The 16,301-nt window shown below is 37.3% G+C and overlaps 1 protein-coding gene across 2 annotated transcripts in view; it reads right to left on the bottom strand.

Moving 5' to 3' along the window:
- PRMT3 (protein arginine methyltransferase 3) overlaps positions 1 to 14,770 on the bottom strand; it is a gene marked incomplete at both ends in the record, with an annotated part of 77,467 nt that extends 62,697 nt beyond the window's left edge. The window contains 7 exons of one of the 2 annotated variants that reach the window (XM_084255239.1): positions 2,422 to 2,563; positions 3,841 to 4,000; positions 10,140 to 10,242; positions 10,880 to 10,929; positions 12,374 to 12,456; positions 14,338 to 14,482; positions 14,743 to 14,770. In XM_084255239.1, the coding sequence (XP_084111365.1) occupies positions 2,422 to 2,563; positions 3,841 to 4,000; positions 10,140 to 10,242; positions 10,880 to 10,929; positions 12,374 to 12,456; positions 14,338 to 14,482; positions 14,743 to 14,770 (711 nt within the window). The remainder of the gene's footprint in view (positions 1 to 2,421; positions 2,564 to 3,840; positions 4,001 to 10,139; positions 10,243 to 10,879; positions 10,930 to 12,373; positions 12,457 to 14,337; positions 14,483 to 14,742) is intronic. The other variant, XM_084255240.1, reaches the window with a different exon arrangement.
- Between the last annotated feature and the right edge of the window lie 1,531 nt (positions 14,771 to 16,301).

Genomic DNA, 16,301 nt, shown 5'->3' on the forward strand with positions numbered 1-16,301 from the left:
GGTTCACGTTGGTGGACAGAAGGCCTAACTCACTGTAGATACAGAGAGGAGAATGCAGTAAAGAAAAATAATAAACAGGACTATGAGATGTTCACCAAAGTGATTAATGCTTTTCTTGGGGAAGAAAAAAGATAATGATGCATCTCAGATTTGTAACATTAGTCAACAATGACTCGTCTTCAGAAAGATAAAGTGGCGAAGGATTTTGAAACTTCATGTAATCTATGCCTCTATCAACAGAATCTCTGGGACTCAAAAAAAAACTATTTTAACTCCAGAAAACAAGATCACAAACTACCTTTATTTTTAATTATAATCACAATATGTGCCTAAATAGTGCCATTAAAAGCAAGGCCAATTCAAAACATAAAATTAAGTCCTGTAGGGGCCTCCCCAGTGGCACAGCGCTGTGAAGCTGTCCGCAGCCTCTGCAGTGCAGGTTCAATTCCCGGCTAGCCACGGAGAAACCCACATGGCAAGGCAGACCTCTCCTGTCCTGCCCACTGCTCCCCTCAGCAGTGTATTTAGGTCCGTCTGCCTGTTCTGTTCCCCGCTGTCTCTGGTTAATTCTCTCACCCTCCTGTGCCTCTGGCCTGTACCCCAGTTCTTATATAAAAATAAATAAATCTTCTTTTAAAAAAGTCCTATAACTATGGTTTCTCAATTTTAAATTACTTATAAAAATCTTAAGACTCTAGTGGTAGCACACAACCTGAAAGAGAGTATGTGTTCTTAGGAATTGTATTGATAAGAAATAGAAGAAATATTGTTTGGTACAGGCACATTCATCTACACAGCAAAATACAAAATAAATAAACTGTCTTATTTGAATGGAATACATCCGTATTTCCTGTGAAAAGTCAATCAAGTCATCTCCAGGTGAGGTAATTACCTGGGATAACAAATAAGAGGAACTACAACAGGAAAAAATTTATTAGTAAGGATTCTTAAGTTATTCTTTCCAAGGGAAAAGATGGTACTGGAAACTTCAAGCTGAAACTTTTTACATCTACACATATATTATAAGGACTTCAGGGTTTATGATCAGGTATGAAGATCCTCTAGTTATAGACATAAAGTCATAAAAGTGCCCAGAACAGTTCTGGAAATATGTAGTCACACATAGATATCCCTGATGACTGTACCAAGGACACTCATATGTCCTCACTGACCTTATCTGTCTGAAAAATCCAACACAATTTCCACACCAAAGGCATTAGAGGTTCATGGCATTTAAATTGATGGGGTGATTTAAAATAATAAACATGGCTTAGATTAACTCCTTAAAAGAAAACATTCTAGACACAGTAAAATTAATTTTAACACAGAAAGCAGAACAAGTCAATTTCTTTTAAGTTTACTCTGGACTTAAATTTATTACTTATAATAAGATAACTGTTATTTGTAATGCTATGTCATTAACCAAGTGACAACAAAAACACAAGCAACTGTGACATATCATTAGTAATGACATGACATTGCTTTAAAGGACCCCACATAATTACAATGAGTATTAATCAGCAAACTTTCACTCTCCGACCCTGGAAAACTGACTGAAAACATAGGCATTTTTAAATATCCCTGGAGAACATAAAAATCTTTTGAGGAAGGATTTTAAAAAGGAATTTTTTTTGTTGGTGTGTAAGGTAGTGTCATCTAAAATTCATAGAGATAAACATGCAAAATTTTCAAAAATTTTTACATTACATTTATTTTATTCTAGTTAGGTATTTTCAGGTTTATAGAATTAAAAAAACATATCTTGCTATTTTACAATACTTAATAAATTGTATAACTGCCAGGTATAGCTAGAAATCTACTTCTAGGTAAGTGACATTACTGTTATAAAAATTAAAACCAACCAAATTTAAACACCTTATTTAACTGAAATAGGAAACCTACACATTATTGATTTTAAATGTAAAAATGTTATACCATAAAAATTGTGATTTACAGTTAAATGTTGTACCAAAGAATTATGTCCCCCAAAATGAAGTCAGTATTTCAGTTAAATACTAAATATAATCATTTCCTTTGTATAATAAAAGGCAAACATTATTTAATTGTTCTTACTGAGAGTTGCTCTTGAGAATATTAAAATCTATAGCAGTTGATTTTTCCAAAGCTATATTTAAACCAAAACAATAAATATTAATAATGACTGTAAATAGAATGTAGTGATTTTGATGCTTCTGTAATCTTTTCAACCCACATGAACAGTCAATACCGAAGAGATTTAAAAACAGAAAAAATCAAAAAACAAAAAGCAAACCAGTTCTACAGCATATGTATTAAGAACCTGTTTTATTCTATTAAAGGAATAGATTTTACTCTACTAAAAATACCGACTTATTCAATATTCTACTACAAGAATCTGTATTTCCTTATTGTGGGTTTGGCACACTTGTGCTCTTTTCTAACCTTTAGCATTTCTTCATGTATCCCATAATGCCCGTATGAGCTGAAATAAACACCATCCTCATCCTCCTGGAGGTCTGCAATGGCAGTAGATGACGAGCAGGTTCTGACATCTGCGTTCATCACAAAATCCTGAGCAAATTGTCTGTAATCAATTTGAAATACACCCTTGAGACAGGTTTATTGGACCATGAAAAAGGAAAGGCTAGAGGTTGAGGAAGAGGAAGGGGGAGGGAATGCACTGCGGAGTGTGATGAGGCTTCTAAATCAGAGTCTATCTTAGGCAACTGAAAGCTCCCTCTGCTGGATCTTAAGCAATAGCTTATTCAAACCTAGTTGTAAGCAACCCTTCTGCAAAGCACGAATGAACCATCAACTGCTGATTTTATCTTGAACTGAACAAAGGAAAACAAAGGCACACTACCTTTATTAAACTTAATTATTTCTATTATCCCAAAATCTTATTTAAGCAGTTGAAATTAAAATAGTATATTTCAACACAATTTTTTTAAAAGCATACTATCTCAAAGAATAAAAATGGACAGAAAGTGCACCCAATTAAGAATTATTTACATACACCACCATTCCAGCTCTAAAACTCAGTTCCCTTTCTGATCACCACATTAAAGATCTACACTGTATACATGGTGGAGAAATGCAAACAAATAGATACTGCTTTTATATTAGGTTACCCAGCATAAAATCTCAAACACAGGGAAGGGGCACAGCAATCAACTATACTATCTTTCCTGCAGGACATTCTGGCAAATCATTAAAAGCAACCAATTACAGATCCAATAGGTACAGCTAGAAGTATACTTGGTCGAAGTGCAAAATCTCAAGTCTACTCCAGACTTTCTGAATCAGAATCCAGTTTAATGAGATCCCCAGGTGCTTCTATGCACCTTTAATTTTAAAAAGTACTAAGACAATAGAACGCTAATTTACTCACTGGAAAGAACCATCCTAAGTATTTGATTTTCTGGTTAAATACCCCAAACACTTTGATGCTTTAAAACCAAAAATCTTAGTCCTGTACTTCCCCCAAACTTAAAGCATGTTAATCCTTCCAATTTAAATGACTAGAAATAAATAAAACAGAAAAATTAAAAACAGTAATTCAAAGTAAGAAAACAGCAAAGAATAAAAGCACCCAAGAAAATTATATTTACCAGAATTACCATCAGTGCCAAAGTAAATTATAAAGAAATATATGAATTTTAGGTAAAACAAAAAAAAAAAAATTAGGTCACTATATCCACAACAGAGAAAAATGCTATATTATCTTTAAAATTCTAAAATTAAATCTCTACATTGTGCTCTCTACTATATGAAATGTTTTACCATATCCTTTCTACCATGTCATTACTTATGTTATTCTGGGGACTAAATAATCGCTCCTCTGTAAGATTGATAAATTACTTCATTCTTTGCAGATCCTCACGCGCTCTAGCTAATGCAGCTTCAGCAGACAGTGCCCTGGCTTCCATATGTTTCAATTTTTCAACAACAGATGTATTTTCACTGAGTCCATTGGGGTATGAGAATGGGACTGACACCGGTTCATAAAGATCTTCTACATCTAAAGAAACAAATGGGCATTATCATTAAATGTGTTAGAAATAAATGCATTCTAAAGTGCCTATTATGTGGCCAACTAAGAAAAATTAGCAAAACTATTTTTATTTCAACAGTCAATACCAAACTATTTCAAATTGAATTCAAAGAGCATACCTATGGTCTAAGTTTTTCATTAGTTGGCTAAATTGAGCAAATTATAAGTATTAATTATACCAAAGCAAACCCAAAGACAAAAAAAGTGGAAGGAAAAAACTTCTAAATTTATTGATCACCAGAGATCTTCCAAGTTTATGCATTACATCTCACTTCATCCTCAAAACAAATCTAAGGTGTACATATTGACCCCTATTTTAGGACAGAGGAAAAATAAATTCAGAGAAATTAAATGAATAAATAGCTCAAAGTCATATAGTTGTATAATGAAGGTGCTAAAACTCAACCCAAGCCTGCATTCTTAACCCCTATCCTTGCCACTACACAAGGCAACCTCTCAGCCTGAGTCATTATCTGTAGAATAACAGGTACTACATTTATTTATTCCTTAAGGATAGTGTGTAAAGAATTCTATACATTCAATAACTTTTACATTCTAGGTAAGGGTAAGTGGAATTTAAGTAGCATCTTATTGCTCATCTTATTAAACATCCTAATTCCTAAAATTATTTAAAAATCTTCATTTAAATTTAATCTCACTGTATGTAAATAATTAACTTATGGCTGTAGAACTAATCATTCTGTAAACAGAAGTTAATATGAAGCAAGTGAGTTTAACAAAATCCTACTATCAAATGAAATTGGTCTAAATTAATTCTGAGATCTTAAAACAATTAAAAACAATGCAGATATTACATGCTCTGCTCAGTAAAGAGTGGCAGAAACATGACTTTGTTTCTGTTTGGTTTTTAGCTATGATACTTATAAAGATACTTCTTCAGAACTGGGACAAAATAACTTCAAGCTTAATAAAAAATGTGATAAAATTGTAACATAGATACTAGCGCCTAAATTGAACTTCTTGTTATAAAGGCAGTGCAGTGGGCCACTAATTTCTAGACACTCTAGCAGAGTATTGAGTAATTGTTTTAATAAATGCTAAATTCATTCATTGTACACAAAAAATTGAGAGCAGCAAAATATGAACTAATAATTGATAGTGTGCCATATTTTTACTTCCTATTACAATTCTTATTATGTTTCTTGTTTTCAAAATTCTTCAAACTGTAAACCATCTTATGGATTAGAACTAAACAAAGAAATTGGTATCTTTCTTTTGGCAAGTTTCTGTTTTGCTTTCTGCTGCAATAAAAAATAGCATAAAAACTTTTAGCGTTAATAATATGTAAATAATCATATGTTAAAGGTAAAATGAATAAATTTGAAAAGAAAAAAGATTCAGAAAACTTTAAGATTCTTAATTATTAAGATTCTTAATTCAAAGTCCTAAGCCATTTCTAGGAAGATGCTTTTCCACTTCATTTTGACAGCTTAGAATTATCACAAAAGGTGGCCAACATATTAGAAAGGCATAATACATACACATAAACTTCACAAAAGAGCTCCAAAGTACATGAGGTCAAAGCTAACAGAATTAAAGGCAAGAAGAGACAATCCTTCAATCTCTGACAGAGATTTAAACATGCACCTCTCAACAATCGACCAAAATAGGTTTTAAAAAAACTAAGACATCAAAGATCTGAATACATATATTTAGTCCTCTAAACTAATTATTTATATAATAATATACTCACTAACTGTGTTTTGACACTCCTAGAAAGTACTGATCAGTGATTTTGTGGAATATTCCTCAATCTGGGTCTGCCCAATGCCTTCTCATTACTGGAATGAAGCTACACATTTTTGTCAAGAAAAGCAGAGAAATTCCATTGTACCCTCAGTGCAGTAAGGCTCACAGGGTCAATGTGCATTATTACTGGTGATGTTGATCACTTAGTTATGGGGGTGGTTGCTGTATTTCTCCACAGAAAAGTTACCGTCTCCTTTGTAGTTAAAAGTTCCTTCAGGGAGATTCTTTGAACTAGGCAAATCCTGTTTTGCCTTAAAATTTCCCCCAGTAGTGGTAGCATTCACTGGTGGATCTTTTCTGTAAGTTATTACTGTGTTTGTCTACTGACAATTTTCTATTTTTCTCTTCCCTTCTTCATATTTTAAAGGAATTCTACTCCAAGGTCAAGCTACTCCTCATTTTATTTGGTTGATTACTTATGCCATTATGGACTCATGGATGCTTATTTTATCCTACTGTTTAAAATCTAGTAGTATCATTTTCTTTGTTGCTCAAATTATTCCAGATTTGCCACTAGGAACTCCTTCAGGTTGGTTCTTCTGCTTTTGATAAATCCTCCCTCCCCCACCTTTTTGTTAAGTACTTCTGTATTTTCCACACAACATGGCACAAGACTCATCTTGTATTCTCCCTGCCCCATCCATGAAATCAAACCACCTCTCTAAGGGATCCTTGGTTCTTATTAGTGGAGAATGGAATTATAAATCCAGATCTGGGCACTAAAGATGCTTATGGCTACTGGGGTTTTTCTAGGATCTCTTAGCAGATGAAGCTAGGAAATCCATGTACATATACAAACTCACACAGGCACGCACATCTATATTTCTTTACCTACTGATGTGTATATTAAAAACCACAAGTTTATACTATTCTTCTGTCTCCAATTTATACTCACAATATTCACCTCATCCTTCTATATTTCCTTATTAAAAACCACCTTCTCCGACACTGAGAAATCTGACACTTTTAATCCACAATATAATTACTTATTCAACTTTAGTAGTATACACAAAACATACCAGAATTCCTAAACCACATCATGAGAAAAACCCTTTTACTTATGCGAATTAAGCAGTATTTTTAACTGTAGCCTTACCACAAGAGTCAAAATTCCAGCTACTTAGATAATTCTTTTCTCTATCCTCTTCAGTGTGATTACACTACTCTTTTAAAATACAGTTAAGTTCATTTGTTAGAGTTTGTGTCCCATTTTGCACCACCTCTCCAAGCACCCCCTATGCATTCTACTTAATTGCTGATGTTATTATATGAAGGCTATGAAAATCAATACTATGGTCCTAAGAGTCAGAGCTACACAAAAGATACACTCAGAGAGATATCACATCTTTTATTCCTGTTACTTCATTCTCAGTGTGCCCTTCTTTCCATCTGTCCCACAGATAATGAGGATTATTATAAGCAACCAGTTTCCTTACTTGCAGTTTATTCCCCCTGTATTTCTTTTGCACAAATACAAAGATGTGTATTTCTCAAATACCCTTTTATCATATTATATAGATTCTTTTAGACTTTGCTTTTTTTTCATTTAATAGTACCTCCTGGATGTCACTCTATTAGTTTCAGAGAGCTTCAATCTTATTAGCAGATGTATATTACTCCATGGTGTGGATGTATGGGCATTTACGTTGTTTCTGTTATTTTGCCAGTGCAATGCTGCAATGAAGTATCCTGTGTGTATGTGTCTTCAGCCGTGTATTTTAAAGACAGATCCTTATGAAACCACTGGGTTAAAAAGTGCATACACAGTTTTATTGGGCATTGCCAAATTTTTATTCTATTAGCAATATATGATAATGCCTACCTCTCCACAGTTGTTTTCAACAAAACACGTAATCATATTTTAAAATTTTCTTATCAGTCTAATAGGTGAAAATGGTATCTCACAATTAATTTGTATCACCTCTTGATTGAGTTTGGACTTTTTTCCCTTATGTTTGAAGTCTATTTTTATACCTTTTTGGGGAAATCACTTAAGTTTATATTTTTCCCACTGCTCTATCAAGTGATCAAGGGATATTAACCCTTTGTGGAAAACGTTCCAAATACACCATACTTTCAAAAAAAAATTAACTAAATTCTACTTAATTCACTGAGATTTCATTCATTTTCCCCTAATATCTCAGGCCTTTCTGTTCTCAGACCCTGTCCAGGATAACACAATATACTTAGTTTGTATGTCTTCTAAATTCCCTCTAGGCTAAGACAATTTCTGAGGTTTTCCTTGTTTTTGATGACTTTTATAGTTTTGAGGCATACTGGGCAGGTAGTCATAGAATGTTCCTCACTTTGCATTGTTTTTCCATGGTTATACATAGGTTATTGGTTTGGAGGTGGAAGAAGAGAGCAGGAATGTGCTATACTTACCACTTCTAATCAAGAGTACATACTATTAACATGATTAGCACTGATGAATGTGAAAATGGACTCACTGACTAAGGTTGTCCTTGCCAGGTTTCCCCAGCATAAAGTTGCTTTCCCCCAATTATACTGTATTTTCACTCACAGGATGGAAATGGTACATTAAAGGCTGTAGAAACATGAAAAACAAGTGTCATAATCCTTTCTATAGGGAACCCACAATCTAACAGTATGAGTGTATTATTTTTAAATGTCTGTACTGTATTCAATATATGATTGTATGTGATAACTTTCATGAGACACAGAAAAGGTAGTGAGGTTCAGAAGAGGAAGAGATTACGCAGATCAACAGATATTAACTGAGTGCTGCGTGTACTGGTCTCTGTGGATACAGATCAGTATTGAACTGTAACTCTCCAAAGGTATTTGAACTTAATTTCTTTCAGTGTGTAAAAGGTGACAATGACTACTATCTTGTAAGGCTGTTGCATAGATTAGGATGCTACCTATCAGAGGGAAGTGCTTAAAAAAGGAAATTTATTGTTATTAGTGATTTTGAATTTAGGAAGAAGTCCTGAAAGGCCCATAGTGAGCACTTTGTCATTCATCAAAGATATCACTTTGGTAACTCTGAGGAGAAATAAAAGAAAAGTTGTAAAAACAAAAAGAAACAAGCTGGGACTTATCAAATTTTAGAACTAGAATGAAACTCAGAAATCTGGTCCGAAGTCATTATTTTCTAGATGAACACTTAAAACCAGAAAAATTAAGTACTTTGCCCGGGGTCATATAGTTCCTGAATGTTACATTAAAATTCTTACAACTACATCACACAACTTAATGATGGTACTTCTCAAAGACATGAGTTTTCCTTAGTTCTGATTAAAAAACTTGTCAAGTACACACTGTCAAACTAGTATCTAGGAAGGTATGTGTCTTACTACAATGCTCTTACTCACCTAAAGAGAACAAATCCTCTATCACACCTGACGGACAAGAAATGAAAGGGTACAAGAAGAAAAATCACTTTATCATGACACCTCAGACCTATAAAGTATCTACAGGATTCAACAAAAGATACTATAAGACACAACAGAATTTTCACAAAATGCCTGTCCAAAAAGGAATGAACCAAAGCACAAAGCAAAGTAAGGAAGAAAGCTATAGTCGAGAAATGAGAGTAACCCCACCACCTGGGAGGGTCAAGAGTTATTATACATGGGTAAGTCCATGAAAATTAGGGTGAATCTGTTCTGCATCAAAACAAAAATCTCAGTAAAGTAGATGCCTTAAGAAAAGAATTATCTGGCCTGAATATGTGAACTAAAAGTAAATGTTATTAAAGCTACTTATAATTTTTTTTAACCAGTAGCTTTATTAAAATGTTAGTCATTTTTCATTGGACTAAACTAAAAATTATCCTCTCAAGTCTCCGTAAGTTTCAAAACATCTTACACTTATTAAACAATTTTATGTATGTTTCTAAATTCCTTCCTGATAATTTATTATTGTGACTGTCAGTTATTAAGTGACTTAACTTTTCTACTAAAACCAACTACCCAATTAAGTCTTCACAGAATAAAAGAGATGATATATTGGGCCTCCCCGGTGGCGCAGCGGTTGAGTGCTGGGTTGCGAAGCTGTCCGCAGCTTCTGCAGCGCCAGTTTGATCCACAGCCACCATGCAAGGGTCCCACGTGGCGCGCAGACCTCTCCTGCCACCCGCTGCTCCCCTCAGCAGTGTACTTCGGTCCTTCTGCCTGCTCTGCTCCCCGCTCTGGCTCTGGTGAATTTTCTCACCCTCCTGCACTTCTGACTGTACCCAGTGCTTATATAAATAAATAAATAAATCTTAAGGAAAAAAAAAAAAGATGATATATTTTCCCATAACATTTAATCGCTATTTTGCCATAACAATGACCCTATATTATAGTAGATAACAGTATGTTCATCTTACCAAATTGAAGTAAAAGGTCATCTTCTAGTACAGGCTTCAAATACTCTTCTTTCTCCCAAGGTACTGGGTTATATATGGAATTCATATATTCAACTGTAGGATTCTGGATATAAAAATTAATTAATTAATTGCATATGAAATTGACTTCATTGCATATAATCTCAAAATCCCCTAGCAAAAATTCTAGGAAATTAAACAAAACAAGAAATCACATCTATATTATACAAATCTTTATCTATTTAAGGAACATATTATCACGTGTCATTTCATTAACTTGACTGGACGACTGCTAAATTAGTGGTCTCAATGTAGTTTTTGATAGTTTGGATTTGGGAGAAGTGGCAACATAAACATTAATTTCAATAGAACAGAAAGAAGAAAGTATTTAAAAACATAGAACAATAAGAGGAATTGAAGTACTTGAAAATCACACTAGGAATTATTTCTGAAATACCATCAATCAACATTTCCCTTTATCAAACACTGAATTACTTTACACATAACATTGATTCACTTACTAGACTCGGCTAAAAACAACTCTTGTTAAGGATGGTGTGTATATCTTTATTCGTGCTATATGTTGTACTGCTCCTCAAGTTCATGATTCACCCAATATAAGTGCCAAATTTAAAAAAAGTTCCTTATATAGCAGTTATTTGTATTTTTTTTTAAATCAGTGCATTTACAGTCACTATGGTTTTTCTCTAGTTTCCAAACAAAACTATAAATTACCAACTTACCTTAAGTCTAATAAAATTTATTAGCTTAATGTATCCATAAAATTCAAGACCTAAAGGAGGGAAAAGAAGAAAATTCACCTATTTTAACAGAATGAGTTCTGTTTAATTGTCTTGCTCTATGGAGGTTTCTTTGGTTAAAGTATTCTCTACTACTTATAATATTTTAATTTCTTATTAAAAACAAGAAATGATAACTTTGGCACTTCTGAATATTTTAACTGAGAGCCAGTGATGCATGACAATTTTCTTAAACACTTTTCTTAAAAAAAAAAAAACAAAAAAAAAACTAAAACAGGAAATTCATTTTTAGAATTCTACTCATGTGTCAGAACAATACACATGAGTATTGGAAAATTTAAGTTCTAGATTTTACCACTTATTTGTCAGTTGATGCTAAGAGCCACAAGTTGCTACATCTTCCCAATTTTTATGGTGTTTACCAGATTTTAATTTCATCACAACATGGAGTACGGAAATATACTAGCTTTTATATTAAATTAAATGATGCAAATTAAAAAAACAATGAGGTTATAATCTGATTCGCCTAGATTCCAAAATTGAAGAAGCATTTAAAACTAGGGAAAATAATAGCATATACAAGCAAATGGTTATTATCTGTCATGAGAAATGTTATGAGAAACATGTCTTAGAAGACATTATAAATGTTTATATGCATAATAGCAAATCCCTATACAGTAAGAAAAAAAAAGAAAATTATATTAAAAGTATGATTCCAATTCAACTGAAACAAGCACATTAAAATCATGAAAAAAGAAAACCACAGAAACTAAGGCATTTATGTCTTACAAAAGAGTATTTGCAATTGAATTTATGAGTCACAAATATTATATCGTGTTTGACACCTAACATCTGCCTAGCATTTGCTATTCTTCAATAATGTCTTTTCTAATGGTTAGTAAATACCACGGCCAAAATACCAATTTTCTATTTTGTTAATTTTAGTGGAATAACCTAACTCTTCAACACCCACTTAAAGGAGTGGAAGTTTTTCATTGTATTGTGTAAACACAAGTTTCAACAGAATCATGATCTGAATATTTTGCTTATCATCTTATTAATTTCATTACTCCTTATTTCTATTTTTTCACCAAGCTCCTTATAAAACTCAATCTCACATGCCTTAAAGTTTATACTTTAAACTTCAAAGTTTGACCTTTATTTTTGATAGTGATTTACTTCCTTTTCCAAAGTCCATTCTACCACCATTGTCTAATTCTAATATGATAAAAAATACAATCAGATTTTTATTGTTTTTAGCTGTCAAGTCAATATAAGCTTAAATATTGATTAAATTTAATGTAGAAAAATGATTTCTTTATTCATCTATCCTCAAAGCGCACTTGACAAAAAACTTCATTTTCTTAAGTTGTTATACATTTCATTACACTGGACTTATGTAGAAAAGAAAGGCATGGAAAAATAAAGTTTTAACTTAAATTTCATAATGAAAACTTTATTCTAAAAAATACTCACCATGTTTATGGACCATGTTACCAATATTAAACTGATGCTCAGACTTACAGTGTGAAAATGTTTCTTCAGCAGATGTAAATAATCTGAAAAATAAATCAAAAGCTTCATGGAATTGTCCTCATAAAAGTCTAAATACTGATTTCATGTTAAATATACACTTTTCCCCCAGTCTCTAGTTTTATTTCATTAAGAAGAAATACAGATGAGAAAACCAGTACTTCTAAAGGGAATTAGTACTTTCTCAGTCGCATTTTATACCTAAAACTACTCTGTAAGTGTTCAGATTAATTTACTTGCCAAAAAATAGCACTAAATTTATCAAAAGGCTTTTAAGAAAGAACACTCCCTTTGACAGATTCTTTCAAGTCTTGGAAATTCCCTACATGAGATTTTTCTCCTCTACTGTCAACTATGCTTTCAGAGATTTTTGAAATGGCACAGCTTAAAATGCTTTTTAGAAATAAAGCACAACATGTAATTTCACAGCTGGCACATTCCCAAAGTACCATATTTCAAAAGTTATCCCAGAGTGTTCACAAAGTACTTGCATTATAGGCATAGTAAGGATTAAGCCACTTTATTACATGCCCTGCAAAACTGAAGAACACATAAGGTTAGCAATAAATAATAGAAAAGCTACATACTTTTACGTAGCACATATGCAGCTCCTAGTTTTCAATTAATGTTTATTTACCAAGGCAGGTTATTTCTGCAGTATTTATGTGGCCTACCACAAAGAAGGGCATCCCTGAGAGCTGATAAGTATTATGTTATGACAACTAGAGTATATGTAGATATTCTATACCTACCCAAATTTATGTAGAGAAAAAAAAAAAAACAAGTTTGAACTTTTTGAATGTACCACCAAAAGCACCACATCCAAGTTCAGGAGATAAAGAAAAATGTTTATTAAAGTAGCACTGGTTAGTGCCACCAGGCTTCTTTCATGCCAATTTGCCAGACAGCAGTCAAAGTCAAAGCTTGTGAAGAGGCAAAATTTTAAGTGAAAAGAACACAAGTTTGGACATAAGACAAACCACACCTTTATAATGGTGAACAAGTTGATACTGCAGTCTCCATTGCCTGAAGTGCAAAAGGCATCAATTCCTCTCCCTTAAATAGGTGGGAAACCTCAGGTGTGCTAAGGGACTAAATAACTCAAATGAAATGTTCTCCTGAGACACGTTCTGCTTTCAAAGACTTATAGGATGGTAAAGATGGAAAGATTCTGAGGGATCTAGTTTCGTGACTCTCAAACTTTTTATTCATTTGAGTTACCTCATACAGTGTCTTTATGTTATAGATTTCTAGACCATATCCCTTATTTACAAAGACTTAGGTGCTGGGCCTCCCTGGTAGCACAAGGGGTTAAGCACCATACTACGAAGCAATCCGCAGCCTCTGCAGCATGAATTCCATCCCAGGCCAGCCAGGGAGAAATCCACATGGAGCAGCAGGCCTCTGCTGTCTCGCCGGCTGCTCCCCTCAGCAGTGTGTTTCAGTCAGTCTGTCTGTTCTGTTCCCCACGCTGTCTATGGTGAAATCTCTCACCCCCCCCCCCATCTCTGGCCTGTACCACAGCTCTTGTATGCATATATATATAATCTTTTTAAAAAAGAAAGACAGACTGAGGTGCTGAGTCCAGCATCTGTATTTTTTTGTGTCTCTGGTGATAAAGGTGCACAGATTTGGGAAGTCAACAAAATCCTCTTATTTTACACAAGGGGAGACTGAGGCTGGACAATGAGAAGCAGCACAGCCCAGCATCCAGGTCTCAGCGCCTCCCTCTCATCACTGTGGTCTTTCTCCTTAACAAACCCTCACTCCAAACCACTGGTTCAAGAATTCGAGGTCAGGCCACTTTGGTTCGATTCCTGACCCTTCGTGGTTCCTGAGCAGACGACCCAGAGCCACGCGGCCCCGGACCCCCCCAGGGCGAGAGCCAGGAGCTGAGGTGGACGAACCTGTCACAGAACAGGCAAGGGGTCTGCTGCTTGTCGTGGGGCACATCGGCTTCGTCCTCATCCTCCCAGGCGGCCTCGTCGCCGCTGTCTGACAGTTCGGGCACGTCCTCCTCCTCCTCCTCCGGCGCCTCCGCGCCCCGGCCCCCTGCACATGCAAACCATCAGATCGGCCCCGGAAGCCAAAGCCCATCGGGCGCGCGAGGCGCAGGGTGGGGAGGGGGCTCTCCCCGGGCCCGAGGGGGCGCTCCCCCCGCCGGGCGCGCCGCGTTCCTCCCTCACCCTCCCTGCGAGCCCCCCCACCCCCAGCTCCGGGCCCGGGAGGCGCAGGGGGAGGGTCTCCCCGCGGCCCCACGGCGGCGCGGCACGAGGGCTGGCCGAGGCCGGCGCAGAGGCCGGGGTACCCACCGGTAGCGCCCGACGCTAACGAGCACATGGCTGGCGAGCCCGGTGCGCCTGGGGGCGGGGACCCGGTTGGGTAGCGCGCGCGCGGCCGCCGAGCTGCTCTCGGGCCCGGAACCCCGGGAACGTGCGCGAGGGCCAGGGCGAGCACGAGCGCGCGGCGGGGCCGGGCACTCCTGGAGACGCGAGCGCGCGCGCTACTTCGCCGGCGCTTCCGGCCTCGAGGCGGCCAGGGGGTCACGTGAGTGGGACGGGAGGTCACGTGTTCAGGGCGGGGGGGAGAGCTCACGTGATTAGGGGCCTGCCCCGCCCCCCCGCCGCAGGGTTGACGCAGCGCGCGCCGAGTCGCTGATGCAGGCGGGGCTGAGTGTGGGGGGCTCGTAAATGACTCGTCTCCTTTCAGGGCGGCTGAAGGACTTAGCGGGAGGCCCTCCCTGCGGCCCTGCGGCCAGCGGACGCCTCAGCGGCTTTGCTGTCGGTGTGACGCCCGCGGCGCAGCCCTGGCTGGAATGAGCTGTTAGTGGAGGGGGCGGCCGGCTCGCGGCGCCCTCTAGTGGCAGAGGAGGCGGGGTGCAGGCAAGAGCCCGGCACTGCACTGCTGGTTTTGGGGTGCAGGACTGAAGGGGAAGGAGCCAGCGCGGGTGGATGTGCTGGTCACCTCATGAGACAAAGCCTGGTGGGGTGCTTTAAGGAGTTTAGTCTTTGACTTACAGGGCGAGCACGGACTCTGGAGCCAGCCGCCTCAGTTTGAATTTGAATCTTCTATCATTTAACTTTTAGTGAGCATGAGTTCCAAGCCTCTCTCCCATCTGCAAAGTGGGGATAATGACCGCAGGGCTAGTATAGCATGAGTAAAATAAATTAATAGAGGTAGGTTCACCGTTCTTTTGGTCAGCTTAAAGAGAAACTTGGAGCCCTGTGCTTCATCCCCACAGGTTTTTAAACAGTTCGCAGGGAAATAAGCCGGCAAGGAGACAGCAGCGTGCCCCCCTGAGAATCTCTATACCTCTTTTCTCTTGACTTTTCTCTGGCGTTCTCTTGTGGTCTCCTCCTCCTCACAGCCGTCGCTCGACCTCTTGCAGCCCAGCAGTCTGAGTGATGCTGCCCTTAGATCCCTAACCTCTAGGCCTAGGTGTGCACACTTGCACACACCCATGCTTGGGTGTCCACAGTCAGGCACACGTGCCCCACATCCACGCGCCTTTTTTCTTAAGGAGATCAAGGCCGCAGGTGATAGCCACAGAGGTCAATGGTGTAAAAAGCCTGACCAATGCACTTACCCCACAGACCTGATAAATAATGAAAAGCCGCGGAACTGTGGTTAAGCAAGGGAGCGATGTCGGATTTAGAAAGCAGCAGTATGATCGCTGTGTGGGGAGTGACAAACATTCCCTTCCCAGTATTTATTCAAACCATAGCATTCTTGGGTAGGTGGGACTGGGCAATAGTAATTTCAGTAGGTGGTGTCTCAAGCTCTAGTCCCAGAGGTTAGCAGGCCCTAAGCACATGTTTATCCAATTGAATTGACTAAGTGAGTTTATTAAGCTCTGCATCTTAGTGCTGCC

This window comes from Talpa europaea (assembly GCF_964194135.1).
Source record: "Talpa europaea genome assembly, chromosome: 1".
Lineage (NCBI taxonomy): Eukaryota > Metazoa > Chordata > Mammalia > Eulipotyphla > Talpidae > Talpa > Talpa europaea.